At 31.2% G+C, this 26,533-nt stretch overlaps 1 protein-coding gene across 1 annotated transcript; it reads right to left on the minus strand.

Annotated features, from left to right (window-relative positions):
* Window positions 1–381: 381 nt before the first annotated feature.
* On the minus strand, window positions 382–26,469 carry LOC134688320 (transcription termination factor 2-like). Its single transcript, XM_063548906.1, has 24 exons — window positions 26,382–26,469; window positions 23,624–23,723; window positions 23,207–23,293; window positions 22,178–22,244; window positions 20,742–21,827; window positions 20,199–20,385; window positions 18,994–19,068; window positions 18,291–18,446; window positions 17,145–17,244; window positions 16,487–16,626; window positions 15,691–15,819; window positions 15,357–15,510; window positions 14,040–14,166; window positions 13,353–13,552; window positions 12,818–12,876; window positions 11,900–11,991; window positions 10,089–10,180; window positions 9,537–9,780; window positions 8,402–8,551; window positions 7,771–7,838; window positions 7,186–7,422; window positions 5,631–5,705; window positions 1,915–1,998; window positions 382–580 (listed from the first exon to the last, which is right to left on the minus strand). Exons 1-24 carry the CDS (start codon window positions 26,422–26,424, stop codon window positions 520–522), a joined length of 3,813 nt encoding a protein of 1,270 aa, XP_063404976.1. The 5' UTR covers window positions 26,425–26,469; the 3' UTR covers window positions 382–519.
* Window positions 26,470–26,533: the final 64 nt, after the last annotated feature.

Here is a 26,533-nt window from a genome sequence, read left to right on the forward strand (position 1 = left end):
CTAACATTTATTGCTGTATATTATGTATCCCTGTAAGGCAATTTGAATTTAAGAGTAAAATGTATATAATACACAAATTTTGACAATACTATGAAAGGGAAATTTTTTTCTTCACACTTTTTTGGATAAGAATGATTGACAACTAATGGTATTTAACAATAAAATATACAGCTCTTCAAGATTTTAAACTACAAGAAGTTAAATATAATAATACAGACAATTTTTGTCAAATCAGTATGGTTGTTATTTTTTTTGAAAATAACTGTTCAATGTCAAAGACTCTAGAATTTTACAATATAAAAAATAAAAATATGCATCCGTTTTTTTTGCATCCGATTGTACTAAAAAAGTTGCAAATTATGCATGTAGTAAATATAAATCACCAATACAAATATGTCTTTATCAAATAAATGACATATAAAAAACACAAGAGATCTAAAAGTTCTAAAATTGTTATATAGCTACTATTAAATAAATAAAGCAATTAAAATGCATGTACATGTATGTCCATATAGTTTACTATACACCAAATATCATCCTTAGATCCTGTAATGTCAGTTTGGAACTTGTTGCCTTTGATCTAAAAAAATAAAATAATATAACAGTATATTATTATTTTCTATATTCTAATTTGATTAGTTCAGAAAAAGTTACATGGTCAACCATATTTTCAAAAGTAGACTGAAAATGGTACATAGAAAGTGATATAACAGAGTTTTTTTCCATATTCTTTAAAAAACTAGAAATCATACTATCTAATGAAAGAATGTTTTCTCTTTTTCCTGCAAATTAACAGTATTAATATGACAATTGCAACTTTGTTTGAGAATATATCAATATATAAAACTAAATAGATTATTATAGACCTTTGACTTAGATTTCAGTCGATATACTTCTTTAAGGGGGTTCGCGGGTCTAAATCATTTATATAGGATTTCTCTATATTTTTCTATAAATGAACTTTATCTTATAGTTAATAGAAAAATGAAATAAAAAAGTGGGGTCACCGTTCATTTGCGCTCACAATCTGCCTTCGAAAGAAGCATACATTTTTGTAAAGGTGTTTTTTTTCTGTTGAAGTAATAGGAGAAATAAAGGTAATATCGAAATAAAAAAAGGAAATTTATTACAGAACTCGCTCATATTTTACAATAATTTAGTTTAAGTACAGCTTATATGGAAATTATATTAAAAAATACAGGTCACCGATGAGTTAAAAAAGATATTTCAATTTTAAAGCCCAAAAATGGCATTTTTCCACCAAAAGGAGATAATTTGGAACTTTTTCAATGATGTATACATTTTAAAAGTCATCTGAGGCCAAAACGAATTTATTGTTTTGAATGATTTTTGTACCATATGATAAAGAAACAACTACAAAAGGTAATAAATAAAATTTGTAATGAAAAACAAATGTTTAATTTTTTTCTGAAATGTTTATACCCTATAGCCTCCTTAAGGTTGATTTATCCTCAAATTGACCTCTTACAAAGACTATACCTGAATGCTTCTATATTTTAACTGAAATCCATTGATTGTTCTCATGAGGATCACAGACTTAAAACTAATATGTCACAAAATAAATACTGCAGACCAATGTGTGTGATATTCTATCAACTTGGCTGGTCACAAATGATAATATTTGATTTTTTGTGTTTTTCACTGACACTTTTAATCACTGCTTTTGGGCTATTTCATGGCAACCAGTTTTCATTGGTGAAGTAATCTATAGTGGCTACAGAAAACCATGACCTTTGTTATGAAAACTGACAATCCTAGTCAATTAAGATTGGAGTTTAGTGTAGCTACACAAGTGGGGTTCGAAACTCACAATTTCAGTGTTGACTGACTAGTGATTACAGTAGTAAATAATAGCATTCTGCCACCAAGGCCTCACAAATGATAATAACTTACCCTGTCAATACATTATCAGCAATTTTTTTCTTACTATCTTGAAGTTGAACAATTTTTTCTTCCACTGTATCTTTACACAGAAATCTGTCAAAATAAAATTAACATGGAAGATATTTGTAGCTTGTGGATAGATTAAAAATTTCAATTCATTTCTGTTATTTAATGTTAATTTTATTTTGTGCATCTTTTGCCTTGTAAATCTCAATTTTAATCTAAGGCATGAACAGAAGGTATTCTGGTAAAAAGAAACTAGAGGCTCTAAAGAGCCTGTGTCGCTCACCTTGGTCTATGTGCATATTAAACAAAGGACACAAATGGATTCATGACAAAATTGTATTTTGGTGATGGTGATGTGTTTGAAGTTCTTACTTTACTGAACGATTTTGCTTCTTACAAATTATATCTATCATGAACTTTGCCCATTAGTAACAGAGAACTATATTTGGTAAAAATTTACATAAATTTACCAAATTAATGAAAATTGTTAAAAATTGACTATAAAGGGCAATTACTCCTTAAGGGGTCAATTGACCATTTAGGTCATGTTGACTTATTTGTAGATCTTACTTTGCTGAACATTATTGCTGTTTACAGTTTATTGCTATCTATAATAGTATTCAAGATAACCAAAAACGGCAAAATTTCTTTAAAAATTACCAATTGGAGGGCAGCAACCCAACAACCAGTTGTCCAATTCATCTGAAAAATTCAGGGCAGATAGATATTGACTTGATTAACAATTTAACTTCTTGTCAGATTTGCTCTAGATGCTTTGGTTTCATAGTTATAAGCAAAAAACTGCATTTTACCCCTATGTTCTATTTTTAGCCGTGGCGGCCATCTTGGTTGAATGGCCAGGTCATCGGACACATTTTTCAAACTAGATACCCCAAAGATGATTGTGGCCTAGTAGTTTCAGTGGAGATTTTGTAAAAGATTACTTAGATTTATGAAAAATGGTTAAAGATTGACTATAAAGGGCAATAACTCCTAAAGGGGTCAACTGACCATTTTGGTCATGTTGACTTATTTGTAGATCTTACTTTGCTGAACATTATTGCTGTTTACAATTTATCTCTATCTATAATAATATTCAAGATAATAACCAAAAACAGCAAATTTCCTCAAAATTACCAATTCAGGGGCAGCAACCCAACAACCGATTGACCGATTCATCTGAAAATTTCAGGGCAGATAGTTCTTGACCTGATAAACATTTTTATCCCATGTCAGATTTCCTCAAAATGCTTTGGTTTTTGAGTTATAAGCCAAAAACTGCATTTTACCCCTATGTTCTATTTTTAGCCGTGGCGGCCATCTTGGTTGGTTGACCGGGTCACGCCACACATTTTATAAACTAGATACCCCAATGATGATTGTGGCCAAGTTTGGTTTGATTTGGCCCAGTAGTTTCAGAGGAGAAGATTTTTGTAAAAGTTAACGACGACGGACGACGACGGACGCCGACGGACGACGACGGACGACGGACGCCAAGTGATGGGAAAAGCTCACTTGGCCCTTCGGGCCAGGTGAGCTAAAAAGAGCAGCAAATATGAATTTCAATGGTTAATCTGTGGGGATGAAATCCATTGGTTTTTTAATAATTAAAAACAATTAAAATGATGCCATCCCCATTTGAATCTATGTTGCAGTAAATGGTAATTAACAATAAATGATATTAATGGTGCCAATAGCTCACACTATTCATTAGGGTAAGAATGAAGTTATTGTTTATTTAAATCTTTTTTTAATGAGTGCTTATGAAATTAAGTGATTTGTGTTTAAAACTAGAGGCTCTAAAGAGCCTGTGTCGCTCACCTTGGTCTATGTGAATTTTAAACAAAGGACACAGATGGATTCATGACAAAATTGTGTTTTGATGATGGTGATGTGTTTGTAGATCTTACTTTACTAAACATTCTTGCTGATTACAATTATCTCTATCTATAACAGTAGTTTCTGTGGAAAATGTTAGTGAGAATCTACAAAGGAGCGGGTCCGGTAAGGACCGATTTTGGCCTCAAATTTCAGGTTCATCTGACGAAAGATTTTGACCACTTTTTAAGCACTTACGTGTCTATTTCATTTGATTCAATTAGTTTATGTGAAAGATTTCAACTTATTCAGTCATTAAAAACGATCCGATTCAAGCTCAAATATGAAAAATCTACCACATATGCCGAAACATGTCACTTTTCATATGGTTTTTGTCAAAAATGAAAGTGGCCACATCCGTGTTCATCCTCAACCTTTATATATGTTATGTATTATCATCAAATACAACTTACATTGCAATATTAAGGATGAACACGAATGCGGCAACTTTTGTTTTACACGGAAACCGTCTAACATTTAACTAAAATGCTAGAATTGTGAATATTTCAGTAATTTAGCACGACTTAATGGTGCTAGTTCCCAATATATGTACATTGTATTATCAAAAACTGCACATATTTGTGTAGCAGAAGCATTCTACTGTTCAATAAATAACTAAAAGTTTAAATTTTAACAATTTTGTAAAACTGCTATATTTTGGGGCCAAAAAGGGGTCTTACTGGACCTACTCCTTATTTGAAAATTGTTAAAAATTGACTATGAAGGGCAATAACTTCTTAGGGGCTCAATTGAACATTTTGGTCATGCTGACTTATTTTTACGTCTGACTTTGCTGTACATTATTGCTGTTTACAGTTTATCTCTATCTATAATAATATTCAAGATAATAACAAAAAACAGCAAAATTTCCCTAAAATTACCAATTCAGGGGCAGCAACCTAACAACCAGTTATCCGATTCATCTGAAAATTTCAGGGCAGATAGATATTGACCTGATCAACAAGTTTACTTCCTGTCTAATTTGCTCTTTATGCTTTGGTTTTTGAGAAATAAGCCAAAAACTGCATTTTACCCCCCATATTCTATTTTTAGCCATGGCTGCCATCTTGGTTTGTTGGCCAGGTTACTGGACACATTTTTTAAACTAGATACCCCAATGATGGTTATGCCCACGTTTGGTTTAATTTGGCCCAATAGTTTCAGGGGAGAAGATTTTTCTAAAAGATTACTAAGATTTACGAAAAATGGTTAAAAATTGACTATAAAAGGCAATAACTCCTAAAGAGGTCAACTGACCATTTTGGTCATGTTTACTTATTTGTAAATCTTACTTTGCTGAAAATTATTGCTGTTTACAGTTTATCTCTATCTATAATAATATTCAAGATAATGACCAAAAAAAGAAAAAATTCCTTTAAATTACCAATTCAGGGGCAGACAATGGAATGTCCGATTCATCTGAAAATTTCAGGGCAGATAGATCTTGACCTCATAAACAATTTTTTGTCAGATTTGCTCTTTATTCTTTGGTTTTTGAGTTATAAGCCATTTTACCCCTATGTTCTATTTTTAGCCATGGCAGCCATCTTGGTTTTTTTTAAACTAGATACCCCAATGATGATTGTGGCCAAGTTTGGTTAAATTTGGCCCAGTAGTTTCGGAGGAGAAGATCTTTGTAAAAGTTAACGCAGGTTGACACGGGACGCCAAGTGATGAGAAAAGCTCACTTGGCTCTTTGGGCCAGGTGAGCTAAAAATGTGGATTCAGTATAAATATATCTACTAAGTATTTTAATTTCAAAGTTATGTATTAAAAACTGTCCCAATTGAAAATTTATAGAACCCCCTTCTTTGAACTAATGGTCTCTGTCTATTCTTTACCTGTGTATCATGACATCTCTGGTCTGCCCTACTCTATATATTCTGTCACAAGCTTGATCTTCTAATGCTGGGTTCCTGCAAAAAAGGAATAACAAACTATAAAACATTTCCCATGTTCCTAAGATAAGTTGTTGTAAGAACTTGTACCCTGTTTACATTTCTAAAAATAACCTGGTTTGGGAAATCCCCCAAAATAGGTCATGAATTCAGTGCATAATAAAACAATTAACAACTAACAAAATAGTTGAAATGTGAAAAGGTTGTCTGTAGTTGTAAATGCCTTTCCCTTTATTATGGGCCGGCACTAAGCCGATACCATACATTTGTTATAAATATTTGGTATCTTCTTATAAAAAAAATAATAATAAAAAAAGCATTTCTTTTAATTATCTAAAATCTTTTATTCCCATATACCGTAGAAAATGAAAATACAGATCTGCAGAAACTCATGTAATAATCTCAAAAAGATATCGTATAATGGACTGGCTTAGTGCCGGCCCATAATAAAGGGAAAGGCATTTACAACTACAGACAACCTTTTCACATTTCAACTATTTTGTTAGTATAAATATATAGTATGAAGTATTATGATAACAATGGTGGCATAATTTGGACTGAGTTAAAAACCAATATAGATTATAGATGCAATGTATTACATTTGAGGATATTTAATGATGAGACAATTAGTGAAATTTAAGTAGGAATACCATATTCAGATTTTCAAATGTCAATTAACTATCCTTGAGAATCTCATAACAGATGTATTATGTGAATTCAAACTTCAATTTAGGGACCAGCTGAAGGACATCTCCAGGTGGGGGAATTTCTCGCTACATTAAAGACCTGTTGGTGACCTTCTGCTGTTGTCTTTTCTATGGTCGGGTTGTTGTCTCTTTGACACATTCCCCATTTCCATTCTCAATTTTATTTTATACATGTCATAAGGGTGAAGGTTGGTTCCTATTAAACACGCTGCAATTGTTTCCACCTGTTCTAAGTCAGGAATCTGAAATTTGTTGATGTAGTTTCTCATTTTTTATTTAGATTAGACTGTTGGTTTTCCAATTTGAATGGTTTTACACCAGTCATTTTTGGGGCCCTTTATAGCTTGCTGTATGGTGTGAGCCAAGGATCCGTGTTGAAGACTGTTGACCTTTAATGGTTTACTTTTATAAATTGTGACTAAATGGAGAGTTGTCTCATTGGCATTCATACCACACCTTCTTATATCTATGTTACTGATCTATAATTTAACATGTAAACAAATGGTCCAAAAAAGCAAATTGATTGATAAATTTAATACAACACGCAATATACTTCCTGTGCACACAAATAAAAAGTAAAATCACAAAAATACTGAACTTAGAGGAAAATCAATTCGGAAAGTCCATAATCACATGGCAAAATCAAATAAAAAAACGCATCAAAAACGAATGGACAAGAACTGTTATATTCCTGACTTGGTACAGGCATTTTCAAATGCAGAAAATGGTGGATTAAACCTGTTTTTATTGCGCTAACCCTATCACTTTGATAAATGTGGTATAAAACCTACCAATGTTGATCTAGCAAGAAGAGATGGTTTCCTCCAATCAGATTTAGACCAACACCACCAGCTCTCAGGGACACCAACATTACTTCAGATCCTTTGGGATTGGTGTTAAAATCTTCCACAAATTCATTTCTCTTTTTAGGGGGGATGTTGCCCTGGATGACACTGTACTTAACACCCATTCTATCTAGATGGACAGCTATTATATCCAACATCTTAGTCCACTGTGACACAATTACGCTGAAACATTACGTTTATAAAATACACTATCATACATTCACAAGTCTATAAATGAAAACAAACTGTAATTTTAAATTAAAACCTGAAATATTGGATCGTTATTTCTATGAATATTCATTATTCTACTGATTTGAAACAAAGACTTTAATCTTAAATGGACATGGTATGACATTTAGCCAGTTGGTCCTCTAAAAAATTTTACAATTTTAGTAAAAATGCTAAAAATAAAAAAATACTTTTAAATATTTACATTCGACTTTTAAAATCTTTTATTTATATTTTACTTTTAAAATCTCTTTTTTACATTTTACTTTGAAAAGTCTTGAAAATCCTTTATAATCAAACTACCTTTTCTGCCTTCTGCTCTTTTCTGAAGAATCCCTTATTTCTCTCAATTTCTTCATAACTGCCTCCACCTGAAAGTTATTATATTTAAAGCAATTATTCAATGGCATTCATACCACATCTTCTTCTTTTATATTCAACTGCTACACCAACAGGTGCAGTGAAAATAGTTTAAAATGAATGTACAATAAAATCTGAAATATTCAAATGAATTAAATCATTGTGCAAACTTTTGGAAATCAATATCTTTTGGTTATTTCAAGATTTGTATGTATGTTGGGTTTGAGCCCAATAATCACATTACTGTTTATTTAGAAATGTTTGCAATGGTTCATTTTATTGCAACGAGATATGTGTCACGAAATTAAAAACTTAAACTTTATATTTTGATAGGTTTTTTTTGCATGCAGCTATTCCTGATTAACAATAATTAAACTTGTCTTTGTGTCGATTGTTCAACAACCACAATTATAATTGCATGTCATAATTTTTTGCATTTACAGTACTTACAAATTGAACACACTATCACAAATATAACATTAATATAAAATTCTAGCTGTCTTCAATGTAAACATTTTAATCAATCAAGCAATTAAACATAAAATATGGTATATGTAATATCAAACACTTGTACCTTTGTACTGAGAGAGTCCTTTTCAAAGCAGGCATTAGATTTGGTAAGAGAAGGTTCTTTGGTTCCCTCTTCCTCCAGACCCATTCCTCTCATCTGCTCTACAATATCTAACTCTAAGCCTTCATCCTCAGCTATTTCATCTTCTAGTGCCTGCAAAAATAATTCATTAAAAGTTTTAATGAAAAAAACAAAAACAAAACCTTTTATACCTATGATATATTGAATAATTAAGAAACTAAACATTCCCCTATCATTTTTTGAAAATATAGCTCATTCATTTGAATCTTTTTCCTGAAATAGCTGTTCAATTAAAACATCATGGTACAAGGAACATGAGGAACGCCATCCTACTTCTGGTAAAATATCAACTGTTCGACACCAATGCATAGATGAGATCTGAAGGACCTGCATGGCCTTTTTGAAACAACCAATAATATGAGAAATGCTGTATGTTAAATTTAGTTAATCATTCTTCTTGGGAGAATTGTGACTATACAGAGACACAGTGTTACAATCTAGATTAATGACGGTTAATGTTGTGAAAATCTGTGTTTGTAAAATAAGTTCAATATGTAAAATTTCTTTCTACTGATTTATAATTCATTTCACATTGTTTGTGTAATAATGTTGAATATCAAGATGGACATTTGGCTCTAAGTGGAAGGTCTCGTAGTGACTTACAGATGAATAATAGCAATAAAAGTGCTGTTTCTTTGCTTTTGTGGGTTTTGCATGTACTGATTTTGTGTTATGGAGGGATATCCCATATCCTTGTTTTTCTATTATACATGTCATTTAATTTTTTCTACTGTATGAAACTCTATTATAGAGTGATTGATTGTTGATGTTTTATCACCACTTTAAATGCCACTTATGGGGTGTTTTGTGGTGGCCAGTTTTTATTGGTGGAGGAAGCTAGAGAAGACCACTACCTTTGAACATGTTCATGTTGAAAGGAAAACTGACAATCCTAGTCAATTTAGATTGAAGTTGAGTGCCACCACATGAAGAGGGTTTGAACACACAATCTCAGTGTTGACTGGCAAGTGATTACAGTAGTAACTACTAAGACCACAGAGGCCCCTCTTATATGTAATAGAAGGACAAGTTTGCCTTCTGTATTCCTCATACTTACATCTTTCATTAAACTTAAATGACAACAACATTGTCGTAACCGTAACAACATAACCAAGATCATTTGACCTCCAGGTCTCTGTTGTGTGTTGAGGGCCAGACCACCTCCTGTCATCTGTGACCCTTGACCTGCAACCTTTGAAGGTGATTTGTCTTGGAATGGGTTTACATTTGATGTTGTAGACTGACTTGAAGTGTCAATATCCTTTTCTCCATGTCGTTTCAAATAATCTCTCATAACATCCCTACAAGAAAAAAATATATAATTCCAAGATAACACTATTGACTAGCACAAAAAACAAAAAATTCAGATACACAAACTTGTTTATTAATCATTAATTTAATAAGCCCTTCATTTTTTCGTGTCCCATTATTATAGGAATTCTTAGTTAACCAGCTGTCCAAATTTCCAAACAAAACTGATTACTCTACTTTTTGATGGGGTATAAATGGAATCAAAATAAGCATTTGACTGGATGATATATTCATAATCCATACTTGATTAATTTTACCATAAACTGCATTGTTAAATTCTATTTTAAGATCCACCTACTTTGATTGCGCAAATATCTTTTCATACACTTTTCTCTCATTTTCAGATAACTTTATTTCATATTCCTTTATAGTCTTTGTTGGTAAAGCTACCTACAAAAAAGAAACACATTTTCTTTGATAGGGGACAATAAAAAAGATTTAAACATTTTCAACAGTGAACAAACAATACAATGATTTGCTAAAGCAATGTGTTTTCCATTAAAAGGAGTTCAAAACAAATATATTATTCTTAAGAGTGACTGCATTGTCACAATTAAATGATATTTGTAAAGTTTTTGATAGAGCTTAACTTAAAGTGCTGCTTAAGATATAGATTATATAACATTTGAAACAAAAATGTGTCCCAAGTACACAGATGCCCCATCCACTCTATCATTTTCCAAGTTCAGTGGACCGTGAAAATGGGATAAAATCTCTAATTTGGCCTTAAAATTAGAAAGATCATATCATAGGGAATATGTCTACTAAGTTTCAAGTTGATTGGACATCAACTTCATCAAAAACTACCTTGACCAAACACTTAAACCTGGAGCAGGACAGACAGACACACAGACCAGAATATATAATGCCCATTAATTGGGCATAAAAATACCAGGGTTGGCAAAGTATTACCTGGTTTTCCCGGGTTGGGCAATACTCCCAGAAATGACTAATACTGGGTAATACTGGGCAATATGATTTTTTAAGCTTATTTCAACACAAAATAGTAAAGACTTGGTGTCGTTTCATTGTATTATAGCTAAATATATACATTTTATACAGATAACCATTGACAGTCATTTCTAGAAGATTGAAAATTCAATTTCATTCTTTTCTCCACTACTCCTATGTAGGCAGAATATAAAATTTGAACATTTTAGGATAACTTGTTAATTTCCATGTATTGTTTCAATAATCCAAACTTTAAAAAAATGCATTTTATAGCAGTATTTATATGAATTATAAATTTAAATTCTATGCAATCACATTGCTAAATAAACACCCTACAGGGTCAAGTCATTAATACTTATAGAAATGAAAAGGCTGAATATTGTTATATAAACATTACTATGTCTTGATCTGAATAATTATTTATTAATTAGTGATATACATGTATATAAATTATGCAAAAGTAATTTTTCTTACAATTTCTTGTTAATTCTTAATTAAAGATATATAAACATTTGAAAAAAGAATTTTTAGAATTTATGTTAACAGTTTTGACATATATATCTAGACGTGAGGGTGATTTAATAAACTTTTAAGAGAATTATTGAGAAAGACCTTTTCCATTGTCTACATGTTTTATTCTTGTCTCATAGTTGCTAGAATGGTTCCTTTTCAAATGAATACACTTGTATTATCAGACTCTAAAACAAGTAAACTTATTCATAAATCAAAATGTGTTTATAATAGTCTTAAATGTATTCCATTTGAGTTTGATCACTGAATCATCTTTAAGATTCAGGCTTGTATTTTATATTACCCAGTATTGCCCAGTACAATGTATTACCCATTAAAACCCAGTAAAACCCGGGTTTTCCCAGTATTTCCCACTGGGCTGGGCAATACTCATAAAACCCGGGTTTTTGCCAACCCTAAAAAATACACTGGAATTTATTATTCAAATAATTACATTGAAAAGAATTGCTACAGAATTTAATGACTTGATATTTTAACTTTTTAAAAGAAGCAATTATAAACCAATGCAACTTACTGAAAACATAAAATGAGAATAGTAAGAAATTAGTTCTTATTGAATCCATTTAAAAAACATGAGAAAAATACAACACTTGACCTATAAATAATAAACTCATTTGTAAAAATTACCAATGGTTTTCCAGCCTTGTCAACTTGGTTCTTAGTTCTTCTAAGTAATAAACATTTCACTAATACATTCAGACGACTATGACCACTGTTGTCTGAAATAATAAATAACAAGAAATATAATTGTAAAAGGATGCTGTTAAAAAAGTCTCTTAAGTATTCAGAGTCTGCCCTATTGAATAAATTGAAAAAAGTTTAAGGTCAAAGGGCAAGGTTATAATTGACCATTGACCCTTTGACTTTTTAAGTATATGTTCATGGTCATTACTGAAGACCCCACTAACAGTTTCAAGTTATAATAATTTGAAATTAAATTAAACTGTTGACACATAAAAATGTCTTGCCTACTAGCATAAAACAGCAACACTGTTAATTAATCTAGTCACTGGACCATGACCTAGCTAAAGGGTCATGGCCTTTGAAATAGTCACCAGACTGATATGATGCAACTTCTTACAAAATATCTTTGATCTTTCTCAAGTAGGTCCTATCAAACTAAATTAAACAGAAAACTTTACATTGAAAATTGCTAATCAATTCAAACAAACTGGACCTTGTCCTTGGTGAAAAGGCCTTAAAATAATCATCTAACTGACATGAACTGATGACATGTTAGCCATAATTTGTTAAATCACTTACATGTAAGATACATAATTAAATCAACTACATTGCTGCAAGATGAATGAAAAAACATTTAAAATCCTCCATTTTTTTTTGTCATTATGTGTTTTTCTAGCTACCTCCATTGCCTTTTCTCAACAATCATGAAAGTTCATTTCGCACATTTACAAATCTTTTTTCATGCACAAATTATATAAAATATTAATCAATATATTCAATATGTTTAAAATAGTCATGCACAACCAAAATGAAATAAGCTGTACATTTATACCTTCTACAAAACAAACCCTTTGAACATACCTCTCTCAACCTGTTTCTTCCATAACTTGTATTCATCAAATGGGGAGCATCTTAAAAATCTGAAAGATTAAAATTATTTACTCTGAAAAAAACTCAAAACATTATATAGTTTTGTCATAATGGTTTTTTTTAACTTCAAGTTAAACACCTATAAAACCAAAATCTGGCTTTTATCAGATGAATTTGGAAGATATCACATTTAGCCTACACAAAAAAATCTTTACACCATGTTGCTATTTGTCAGCCATTACTGGACATCAGAGATGACCCCAGAAAATTAGATTTTTTTAGAGAAAATATCTGATACCACAAAAGAAAAGTGATTGTTGTATGAAGTCAATACTTAAAGTGTCATATAAATTCTTTGGTCAAGTGTTGCAAATCTCCAAATAAAAATACGGTCTATTTGTAAGCTATTGAATTTCAATGCAATGTATGTTTCACTAAAAGTGATATTTTAAGACCTTTTTAAGTGCTCCTTAACTTCACATGACAAATGAAGTTTAGAAATAGTATTTTTTTAACATGCAAATACCTCAATAAAGAAAATATATCTAGAAGTTTATTCTGTATAGGGGTACCAGTCAGTGCCCACCGGAAACCAGCTCTTAATCTACACACTGCTACTGCTGTCAAACTTTTATGATTTTTAATGTTATGTGCCTCGTCTAATACAATTCTATCCCAGGCAATGCGTAACATCTTAGAGTCTGATTTGTGTTTCACTGCAGAAAGCTATAAGAAAACAATCATTTGAAAGATGTGGCATGTTTTTTCTCATATGAGTATTATTTCAAGTTTCTATTTGAATATTTTCCTTTCTTGTTGAAGTATTGCAAATTAATCTGAATATATCAATACTTTAGTTTCGCCAATTCATCTAACAAATATATCAATAATTTGGGCTAGTCTAAATATTCTAATTGTTTTGGTCTTATAATAATATCGACAGCTGGCATATTATGAAAGTGTTTCCTTGCCTGTTATCATGGTTATAGTCTTCAATTGTTAATCTTATCCTAACAGATAGGTGCTTAATGTTTCAACAAAAAAATGTAATCCACAGTATGCAAGACAGACACCAATTGCCTGATGCAGACTGGGCATTAAACAAATTATTATAACTTACAATTTAAATAATTATATATATGTAAAAAATTTAAATTATTGTACAGATGTCAAATTTTTAAATTATTGTACAGATTAGTATTTAATTTATAACCTCATCTTTTTTATCCTCTTCATCTGGATCTTCATCCTTAGCAGGATCCTCAGCATTAATATCTGATGCCCCAACCTCCTTAGCAACCAGGTTATAGGTTGTCAGCACTACATCATTGTCAGCTAATCTATAAGATTGAGATGCTAAATTATCTACACTTGTTTTATAAGCAATACAAAAACATATATGTTTGATAGCTTTTAAATGGGGTAATGGTCATTTTACATTTCTTTCATAAAGTAAAACAGTTGTTAAGCCATTCATCAAGAAGTTAGTAATTTAAGGTTAATTATTTTTAAGTACTCAAATTTTATAGTTTCAATTTAGGATTAAATTATTGAACCATACCTATGGTACATTAAACAAATAGAACTGTATTTAATAAGTGGCACTAACAGATAAGCAGTTTACTGATTATAATGCCTAACTGATCAATCAAAATAATTTTGTATGACCAAATAAAATATCCTGTTAGATATATTAAATTATTAAATAATATGAGCAAATCAGCCCTAATATGGATAAACCAGCATGTGCAATTCTGGTGATATTATCCTGTCGATATTAATACAGAGTTAATATTTTTTTTCTGACTGCCAATATTAGGACCAATAAGGAAAAAACAATATTGGTCAATGGGCTAATACAGAACATTTACTTCTGGTTTCAATTTTCTAATGCCTAAGCTAACTTGACAGTTAACTTTGGATTGATCATCAGAAAGCAGACAATTCTAGAGCAAAATAGTTAAACTGTCTGATTTATTCATACCTGCTACTTAATATTTGGTAGATAAAATGATTTGTAATATTATAAGATTAAGTACATGGACGATTATTCAGAAATTACATCTGACAATGTTGACAAAAAATCCATTGTGAATGCGAAAAGAAAGGTTCAGATAAGAATTTTTGTATCTTCTTCGACTTAAAGGTATGTTGCTTAATTAATTAACGATTTAAAATCATTTGAAAAAAGTGTTATCAACTGGCTGTTTCTGTATTGGTCCTGCTATAGACTCTCATTCAGCTGTATTGGCCCTAGACTCTTCAAGTCTCAGGTCCAATTCAGCTAACCTCGAATCTATAACTGGGCCAAAACAGAAACAGCCAGTTGATAACTCTATAGAATTGCCCATTGATTTCTGGATAAGTTAAACATGTTTTTTCGTATTATTTTTATGCATCTTAAACAATTGTAATAACCAATAAAGAATTCATGGTTTAACTAGCAATTAACTTTAAGCACTTAGTACACACTTGCATTGATCAGCTGGCAGATAATCTCCCCTTTTCATTCAGGGGAACATAACTCTACCTTAGTATATCTGACTCTCTGTCAGGTCCATGATACAGCATCACTTTCAGTCTACTTCCTTTAACTCTTCTTTCTATCTCTGTTTTCCATTGATGGATCAAAGATGCTGGACAGATCACCAGAGTAGCTCTTGATTTAACCAAATTTTTGCTCACTATAAAACAAACAAAAAAAGAGGTTTCAATCGTTTTGAATTCATACTTACCAAATAGTAAAACAGTAAAACCATTGACAAGGTTCCTTTTGGCAGGGAAATTTATAACCTCCTGTTTTTTATTTACAATTTTATTATGTTTTCATACATTTTGTAACCATATCTTTTATGTTTACTTACATTTTTCTAACTGTTTGTCTCTACTTAACCAAGTCTGTTTATCTTCATCTGTACCATTTTCCTTCAGTTGTTTTTGTTTCATTATCAGTGAGATCATAGTCAGGGTTTTACCTAAACCCATGTCATCAGCTATCAACAAAAAACATAGTGCGGTCAAAACCATGTAATTTACTTCTACTGTGTGTAACAACACAAACTGAGATGACATTATTTTCATGAATCTTTAATAGTCACATGGTAGTCATTTACATGTAGATAAATCTTAAGAGTTCTAGACTTATTTTTAAAATGATAGAAACCAAAACAAGTATGCAAGGCAGTCTGTGCCAAAAACCAGTAGCCCTATGCCCATAATTCAGGACAGTGGACGTTTTTTTAAATTGGTTAAACACATAGAATTATCTGTCCTACATAGAAGATATTAAATTTCTTTAAATTATTCATTACAATTGACCTCTCAACAAACAATCCTTTCTTTTCATTTTACCCAAGAATTGTTTTACCAAATATCATGATGTTCCCTTGTAATAACTCAAACTAACAAGAAAATGACTCTCACTGTTTTTCTGTTTCATTTCTGTTTCATTGACACCATCTAAGTTTTGATTAAATTTTCAAAGTCAATTATTGGTGTACCATTTCAAAAAAATCAAAACATTATATTTTCCGTCACATTGTCAGTTGACTGACTGACAGACAGATAAAGCAAAATGCACTGTATTACAGTCTATAAGAGGGATTATAACATATTAAATCTATTGCAAAAGGTTACATAATAAAGTAGATATGACATTACCTAGAATCCCTCCAGCTGGTTGTTGTCTTTCCCTCCACACCAGCCATGCTATAGCCTGTCTTTGATGCAACATTAAGGGAACTTTCAATCCTTCTGGATCTTCTAATTCATAGGTGTCATCAGGACAAGTTTTTATTTGTCTAAAATTATACACACTTGTATATAGAGTAAATAGATTACTTCCAAAAAGCAATAAACATCAATATTTTTTAAAAGGATTAAAAAAACTTACCATGCTTATAATTTTGTATACCATACACACATTTTGACAAAAGACTCATAAGTGACGCTAAAATCTAAAAAGTCAAAAGTGCAAATAAAGAACAAAGTTGAAAAGTCAAAAAATGCAAATTTGCCAAATACAGATTAGATATCTATTTCTGGGATAGAAAGTCCCTGGTATTTTGAAAAAAATCATATAAAAGAATTATCTAGTGTTTCCTGATGCATAATTTAGTATCAGAAGTCCACCCTAAAAGGAGATGGGTATGACAATAACTTTACACATAGATTTATTTGGTTGTTATGCATTCTAAATCAGAATTTAATTAAAACATTTACACATGTTTTCAACAGATCTATTTCTCTATTGTACTATAAGGGAATATATATTTTCAACTTTTAAAAATCCCCATTACTAAGAAGGATTAGTCTTTACTTATGAAGTTTTTCTATAGCCTCAGCTGTTATACTGGTGACTTCTCTCATTCTCTGGTTTGTCATTCTGCCTCCATACAACTGCATGGCTTGTGGATTTGCTTTAAAAAAAAAAAAACTTTTATATTAGTTATTAGGGTTTCCTTTACAGATATCAACATTCAATGCATATTAAAGCATGATTCAAGATTTAAAAAATATCTCCTATTAAGGAGGCTTGAGGGTATACAAATTTCAGAAAAAAAATAAACATTTGTTTTTCATTAGAAATTTTATTTGTTACCTTTTGTAGTTGTAACTTTATCATATGGTACAAAAATCATTCAAAACAATCAATTCGTGTTGGCCCCAGATGACTTTTAAAACGTATTCATCATTGAAAAAGTTCCAAATTATCTCCCTTTGATGAAAAAATGCCATTTTTTGGCTTTAAACTTGAAATATCTTTTTTAATTCATCGGTGACCTATATTTTTTAATATAATTTCTATACAAGCTGTACTTAAACTAAATTATTGTACAATTTGATCGATTTCTGTAATAAATTTCTTTTTTTATTTCAATATTAACTTTATTTCTCCTATTACTTCAACAGAAAAAACCCACTTTTACAAAAATGTATACTTCTTTCGAAGGCAGATTGTGAGCGCAAATGAACGGTGACCCCACTTTTTTATTTTATTTTTCTATTAACTATAAGATAAAGGTTATTTATAGAAAAATATAGAGAAATCCTATATAAATGATTTAGACCCGCGAACCCCCTTAACAAGATTTTGTGTCAGCAGATCAAAATGTCCTACACATACCGAGATTGAAATCAAATTGTCCATGATTTTTAAACAGAATTTACCAATCCAAGCTCATAACATACTTTGTCAAGGATTTTTAAAGTGCTTTGAATTTTGAGTCTTTGGTATCTTGGTTAAAATTCCAATCTTTTCCACCATGTGATAATCATTGAAAATCATTTGTTTATTACACTATTGATCTCATTAAAATGCTGTTGAAACTGAATAATAATTGTTTTATTTTAAAAACTTTACATTTAAAGATGTCAAAATTTTAACTTCAATTTTCCACACAAAATAAAGAACAATTACATATATGATACATTTTGTAAGTTTATATATAAAGTAATAATTTACCTGCATATAACTGCTGCATTATGTGTGGTGGTATAGTCTGTGTGTGGGCTAGTATACTGGTTTGTTTTAACCCTTGTGGATTGTGGGCTTGGTGATTGGATGTAGGTTGTGTTGACCCACTAGTCATTGGTATCTTTACAACAGACGTCTTTCCATCTACATAAATTAAAGGAATAAAAATGACAAAAACTAAAATTGATAAAAGAATGTATGACAAAATGACACAAAGAAAGCAAAACACAAAAACAAAAGTCTTTAAAATAAAAAATAATATAATGCCAAGCTCTTTATGGCCTGCAGTTTTTAACATTTGTGGATAATTTTTCCATAGCCTATTAAAGATTTTCTTTCAACATCAAATTCCTAAATTAACATCAAAGTTTAGCTAAAAACAAATATCAAAATGGTTCAAAACTTCTGAACATGAAGGATGATTACTTTCTTACATCTCATTTTAGCTCTGTTGTATAAGTTTGAACCTATTGCTTTTTAAATCAACTATAAAACAAACATATGAAGACCTGTTGGTAACCTTTTGCGCAAATGTTGTCTGTTCTATGGTCAGGTTGTTGTCTCTTTGACACATTCCCAATCTCCAATTCTCCTTTCTCAATTTTATAACAAGTATACTAGAAATCTTTCACTCAAGACAATTATCATTTATACCTTTTCACGGTTCAAGTTGCCTGTATAAGTTACATACCTGGCTGAACAATTTTGTAAGTTTGGTACTGAGATGAATCTGAAGGTTGTTGGGTATTATTTGTAGATACTGCACCTTAAAAAAGAGAATACCTATTAATACAATATATATCTTTTTAGAATAACAACAAAATGAAGGCTCCAAGGAGCCTGAATCACAACTCAACTGGTAAAAAATATATGTGATATTGCACCTTTTTACTTAGCAAAACAAGTATTCATGTCTTTCTATTATTATTTTTTCAGTTCAAAAGTTTTAAGATTAGATTAATCAAAATTGTTTTTCCTTACCATCCTTACTATATTTGAAATGAAAAACATCATAGAAATATGTTTCTGTAATTTTCATATTTTGGAACATTTTTATAACTTCAGTTTGAACATTAATACACCAATCAGCAATGCTGATATTTACAAACAAAATAAGTCACAAAAAACATTATAAATTTGAAAGAAATAACTATAGACTGGTTTTGGAAGAAAAAAGATATATAAAGATTATTTATAAATCATCTAATAACCATTCAAATACATCTTTAACAAATGTGCATGTTTTACTGTCAAGAAGTTTATTTTAATTATATTTAAATAAATGAAACAGTGAAATCAATTATTTTTCAGATTTTTTTCTTTCAGTTTATAAATCTTACAAAAATCTATAGCTATGTTCATTTTCTGTTCCTCCACCATAATGCATTTTGATTTGTAAACAAAAGTCAAACAGATCTGCTGATTGATTTATTTTCAGGATAAACATAAGCTCATTTCAAAAATAGTATTAAGGTGGTACCTAACACTACAGGGAGATAACTCTGTAAAATCAGCAGAACGTTTTAATGAATTTGTGTTCATAAAGGAATATTAAGCTTCTCAATGATCAAAATAAGTGTTTTTCAAACTGCTATATAACCAGTGTAATTTTTCTGATTAAACAGATGGTTCAAATTTTTTGAAATTTTTATATTTTTGTCAAAGGGTCAAAGTAAATACTTTGTCAAAATTTTAAGAAAATTAAACGAGCCAAATTAATTTTAGTTAAAGTGTTAGGTACCACCTTAAGGACACTGAGATATGAATCTAGATTACTTAAGTGAAACATCCATGGAGTATTTGTACTGCCATTAATCATGAAAAGATATTCTTATTCTACAAAAACCTCTACACAAGGTTTCTAATTGTATTTTATATATATATATAATTATATACCCTGAGTTGCTGCAGGATTATTATTACTTCCTGTATCCTGGCCTGTCTTATTACTTCTCATGGTTTGCATGGTATTGTCAATCTTCCTACTGACAGTTTTGAGTGCTCTATCAACATCTTCTACTTGTCGGATGAGTTTCTCCCCTTTATCTGGCAATGCTGACATTTTAGCTGTAGCAACAACATGCTGAAAATAATCAGATTGACTAAACAGTTTAAAATACATTCTGAATTTTTGTTTATATCAAAATTACAGTTTATAATTTTTCCTATAAATGTACACATTTGCAGAATAAATTTCAAAATAAAAATATATTCAAAACCAAAGTTCATATTCAAATTTCCTATTTTCATATTTCATACAAGACTATAGACATAATAGATGCACTTGTAATTACTTTTTTCTAACTTCCCTATTGTTAGTTGTTTATAAAATGTCAATGAATGTAGGTATGCAGATGTAAAGTATTGACTACATTTTGATAGCTGACTCCTTGACCTTGATGATATTTTTTTGTAATATCACTTAAAATAATATCCTACCTTTAACCTTTCTAACTGTCTCTGTAAGTCAGTTCTTCTATCAATATCTAGCTGTAAGTTGTACATATCTGCAGAGGTCAGTGCACTTGGTTTTGGTGCTATGAACTGTGTGTGTGGCTTCTGTCCTTGACCTATATTCTGTGTCACCTGTTGAGTGAGTGATGATTTCATTTGACTTCTCTGATCTTGTGCTTGTTTAACAGCATCTTTAATGATTGATTCTGATCCTGATTTCAGATTTTGTGGACTTGCTGTCTGCTGTTGTGATGGAGGCTGATATCTTTTTGGTTGCTCTAGTAACCCAGTCTCCTTTTCACTTTCATCCTCATCACTGTCACTTATCAAATCAATAACATCTGACTTTCTTCCAGGTGAGTTAACATCCTCAGACGTTGAGGAACAACTTGATAAAGAAGACTTTATACTTTCATTTGATTTTAGTCTGATTCTTTCAGAAAGAGGCAAATTTACATCTGAATTAGGACTTTGATGTTTTGCATTGTTTTCATGATTATTAGCACAGGAACCCTCTTTATCTTGTTGACTTGGGCTTAATGATGATTTCTTTTTTATTTTATATTTGCTATACTTCTCAGCAATATCAGTTCTTGGTAGTTTTTTGCCATCTTCACCAGTTAAACCAGGACTTGGTAAAGAACCAGAAGAGTTTGATCCTAAATCATAACTTTTGTCTGAAGGATTATCTTCCAACTCTTCTTCATCATATGTGCTTAAATTAGCCATAGCTTGGTTCATTCCTTCTTCTTCTTTGGATGTATTTGATTTATATTTTTGAGCTGATTTCTTCTGTTTCTCAAAAGAGTGCTGATCAGCTTCATCTGAGTCATCAATAATGCTTAAGTTTACAACGCCATCTACAATATCATCATCATCTGTCTCAGTATCATGTGACTTTGTTTTGGAATTTGATTGGCTTCTTGCTTTGTCTTTCTCTGATTTTGAAGAACCTGAAGGAGATTCTTTGCTGTTATCTTGTTTCGGTGGTGTTTTTGTCTGCTTCTGATGGGCAGGTGGCATATCTGATGTTGACTGATGGTTATGATCACCCAAAGGCTTAACTGAGGACTGAAAAGTGAAATTCAACAATCATGACAATAATAACTTAATCTGACAAATTAAGATTTATATAATAGAAAAATTGTCCTTTGACCCAGAAACTACAGCTCCCAATAAATATTGGAGATGGGTAGGCATTATCTTAACACAGAGCATTTAGATAGAAAGGTTTTTAAAAATTGACTGATATAAAACTTGCCCATGTTTAAATAAGCAAAAACTCTCAAAAAGCACGACATATAAGAAAATCTACAAAGGTACTGGCTCTTTGGTAATACATGTACTAGTAATATAAATATTTGATATAATAATAAATAGGAAAAATATGTCAAGACTTGATTTTAACATTTATAATTTACCTTTTTCTCCGAGTTATGGCCACACCAAGACTGTCCAGCAATTCTTCCATGACACCTGTGGTATCTCCTTAAAATATATACATAAAAGGTTAGAAACTATTCTTACAACTGAAACACTATAGCACATTAAAATGTATCAGGGTTACTAGATAAGAGACATTTAACATTCTGTGTGACACTCAATCTGTAACTAAATTCCTATTTTTATTTCAAAGCTTAAAATATCTTAAGGCAGAGAAGGCATTCACCTGGTAATTTATTTGAGTGTCATCTTGGACTTTTACCTTTGATACACATAATACATTAAAGAAACATTGAACTTTATCATTTCAGAAAATGTACGTGCTCTAATAAAAATCTATCCTTTTCTTAAAAGATATATTTAAAAAACTAATAGGCTTATTGATACTCCAAGGTAAAAAGCTTTTGCAAATGTGGCCAATTAAGGGACAGGGATAATTTAACTAGATGTCACTCATCAGAATCTATCAAATTTGACACTATCTGTGAAATTGTGAAAAAGAAACAACTATTTCTATTTCCTGACAATATTTGATTTCAATAATGTGGTTTTAAATACTATCTACTCCTGTAGATTATTTTTTGTTTTATGCCCAAAAAATATTAACACTCTGTTTCTGAAAAAATAAAATGTCCTCAAATTTTTAATTTGTCTGGAATTTTTATGTATTCATATATATATATACCAAACTCGTCCTAAGTCAGGAATCTGATGTACAGCAGTTGTCGTTTGTTTATGTAATATATATGTGTTTCTCATTTCTAGTTTTTTTACATAGATTAGAACGTTGGTTTTCCTGTTTGAATAGTTTTACACTAGTAATTTTGGGGCCCATTATAGCTTGTTGTTCAGTGTGAGCAAAGGCTCCTTGTTAAAGGCCGTACATTGACCTATAATGGTTTACTTTTATAAATTGTTATTTGGATGGAGAGTTGTCTCATTGGCACTCGCACCACATCTTCCTATATCTACAAAGTACCCCATAAATGTTTAAATGTCCAATATACCTTTTCTCACCAGAACTCTTGCCAAAAAATATTGCCTGTAAATCTACAATCTCATCTGGATGCTGAGGACACTTTGTGGAAGAAATTCTGAAAGGAATTGGAAATAATTTACTGTGATAATATAAATAAACTTAATTTATCATTTGCAATATTCATGATATTTGTCATGCCTATGTGGTACCATTATATATTGTCTCAAAATGTAGTGAGATAATTTAAAATCTGTATCTGGACCATAATTTACCACATCATTATTCTAAAAATAAAATGTATCCCAGATGTTCTATGCAAATGTAAAAATGAAATTGAGTCACTACATAAGCAAACATACTGTCTGACATGGTCTGGTTGACATTTAAATAAATCCTTAATTATTGACTGTACCATGAATTGTGTAAATTTCTATTTGATACATACTGTGCTTGTTTGAAAAATCCACATGATAGAGGACACACATAGAAACTAACTCCATAGTTAGGTCCAGCTTTAGTTCCAGTCTTCAAATAGCAAAGTTGTTCTGAAAAATATATAAAATTGATAATACATTCTGTAAGTGCCTGTCTCAAGTCAGGACCGTGATATTTCAGTGAGTGGTTGTCGTTTAGCTGTAAATTAATAAAAAAAAAAAGGGAAAAAAACATGATGCACATAGTTTTGATTATTATTGTCAACATTTTAATTTTAATATAACCAAGTTAGATTTTCTGTGTTGCTAGAAAAATATGCAAAGATCATGAAGTTGGTTTTGTGTGTTTCATTCAAAATTTGAATATAGGATTTTTACCAGGAAGAAGCAGAAGAATGTGGCAACAACAAAACTACATATAGATATACATGAAAGAAGATGCCGTATGAGAGCCAATGAAACAAACAGTCTGGTTTATTTTTTTTCAGGATTTTCATCCCATAAATTTGTATCTGATACATCAAAATGACAATTGGCAAACCTCTGCAGATTACTTCGGATTATCAAATCGACCAAGGTGTACCACAAAAATGTCTCATACGATTTCCCTCAATGTTTTTTATTTGAGCATTGTCTCCACTGGGACTTGATCTTGGGACATCTGTGTTACAAAGCAGGGCTCTGACTGAGCTAACTTCCCTAGCTCAGATACTTATGTCTAACTAAGAATTTATCAGGATTTTGTACTACACTTTCAAAAGGAAGCAATATTGTCAAACTTCCCCCACCTCAACAGTATGAGTCAGCATACAACATTGGTTTTTTTTTTTATTAAGAAGCCAAAAGTAACCAGAGAGCATGATTCTTTTGAAAAAATAACATTATCTCTAGTACTACTAGGACTGGATCCCTGTGTTGCAAGGCAGCACTTTATTTAGTTCAATGAGCCGAAGAAGTACTTCACTATCTCAAAGGCTTACAGCTGGCTAAGTATCTACAGTACTATAATTAATAAAGGAAGCAACCAAATGCACTTTCAGCACTCCCAATTTCTTATGAAGCAAATGCGTGAGATTTAGCTTTGACGAAGTCCCCTATTACAGTAGAAATATCAATAAAGAAAACAAAAATCTTCGTCCCCTTTCATAGGTTATTCCTACCTCATATAAGTACAGTTCAAAAGAGAAAAACAATAGATCAAGAAAAAAAATGTCGCCAGTAGGGCTCTTCACGGTTAGTTCGGCCATATTGGATAGTGGGCAGATTTTCATAATGGAGGTGGAAATAGTGTGAAAAATACAGGAAAACATCATTAAAACAGAGCAGTTGCTTGGAAACAAGCTTGGAAACAAGCATAGGATTTTCCATACTTTAATACTATTTCAACCCCTGCATCCGAGAGGATCCACCTATGCCAAACTAGCGTTGTACCTAACAACCACACAACATGAACGAAATACCGGACCATTTAAAAAGTTCTCGATCCGTTCCCGAAAATTACCAGATACGGAGAAAAATAAGGAGAGAAAGTCCATCACTGAAGATTTACATACCATACATAAGTACACAAAGTCAAAGTAATTCGGAATACCAGGCATTTTACTTAGAGAAAAAAGGAAGGAACCAGAACCCAGATGAACCACATAAACCACAAACCATATTTATAAAGAAAAGCTTCATCCACGGACATTTTATTAGCGAAGTTAATTTTTATAAACACATTTACCAAGATTTACAATTCCCAAAGTTGCGGCGATCATACACTTCACCTTTTACTAACTCAATGGAAGCAGTACCTCCCTGGGAGCGAAGCCAGTTGAATATTGGTACGGGATGGCCAATGGGGTGTTGTCCAATTTGGAAATGAACTGACATTTTATGAGCTACTTCCATCATTTCTACATTATTACCACTAGAAACTTCTATGAGGACCACTACACAGACGTGCAAGAATAGCAGATAATCACATCGTTAATAACTTTATTGACTAACTTTCTCTTTTAACTATACTAGATTCTTATTTTACTTTCACTTTCTATTTATATCTATAACGTCGTCATAACAACCTCTATTGTTCATGCAAACCGCACAACCGCAAAATTTGTACTTCACTGTTTGATTTCATGTATAATATTGTCCTGAAGACGCCACGCTTGTTGGCGAAACATGTCGACCACAATAAATTAATCACCATGCGGTAATTGATGGGTGTTGTTGTCTTTAATATCTTTTATTTCCACCTCTTTCTAAAAAATCATTGTGGGTCTCATTGGGGTCTAAGCGTGACGCAGGATTGCCTATTTTTTTGTAAGCATGACAGGTGTCAAATAATTGTGTCGTAAAAACTGGAAATGAGGTCCAGCGGGACCCGCGAAATGGCAAAAAAATGTGAATTGCTTAAGTACATTGTGTAAGCGGGATACAAGAATCTGACAAAACAGTAAGCAGGATCTGGGACCGGAACCCCCCAATGAGACCCCCCCCCCCCCAATTTTAAAGCATAAAACGTTACACTTGGCAAAGTTGCATTTTCAAAGAAATTTTGATGTCACATTAAACTATAAATATATATCGTTTGGGATTTTTTTTTATTTATTTTTGTTTAAACAAGTTATTTTTTTCATCATTGTGTTCATCACTCATGTTTTTTTTTTTATTTGTGGCAGTGACTGTGGCCAGTGTTCCTCTGCAGATAATTAATGGTGTATAAGTTGTTTGAGTATTCTTAAATACTTTAATATGTTTTAGAAACTTCAAACGTAATCATACTATGTTCTGTGCATTTTATTTCCTCCATTTCCAGTTTACTCATCACGTCTACTTTCAATTTAAAAAAAATTTGTAAATCCCGCGAATATTCGCGAGATTTTAAAGAATAAAAGGTAGAGTAGATAAATATGAAGAGATATTATTGTTGTATT

The sequence above is a fragment of the Mytilus trossulus genome, chromosome 10 (genome assembly GCF_036588685.1).
Source record: "Mytilus trossulus isolate FHL-02 chromosome 10, PNRI_Mtr1.1.1.hap1, whole genome shotgun sequence".
NCBI lineage: Eukaryota > Metazoa > Mollusca > Bivalvia > Mytilida > Mytilidae > Mytilus > Mytilus trossulus.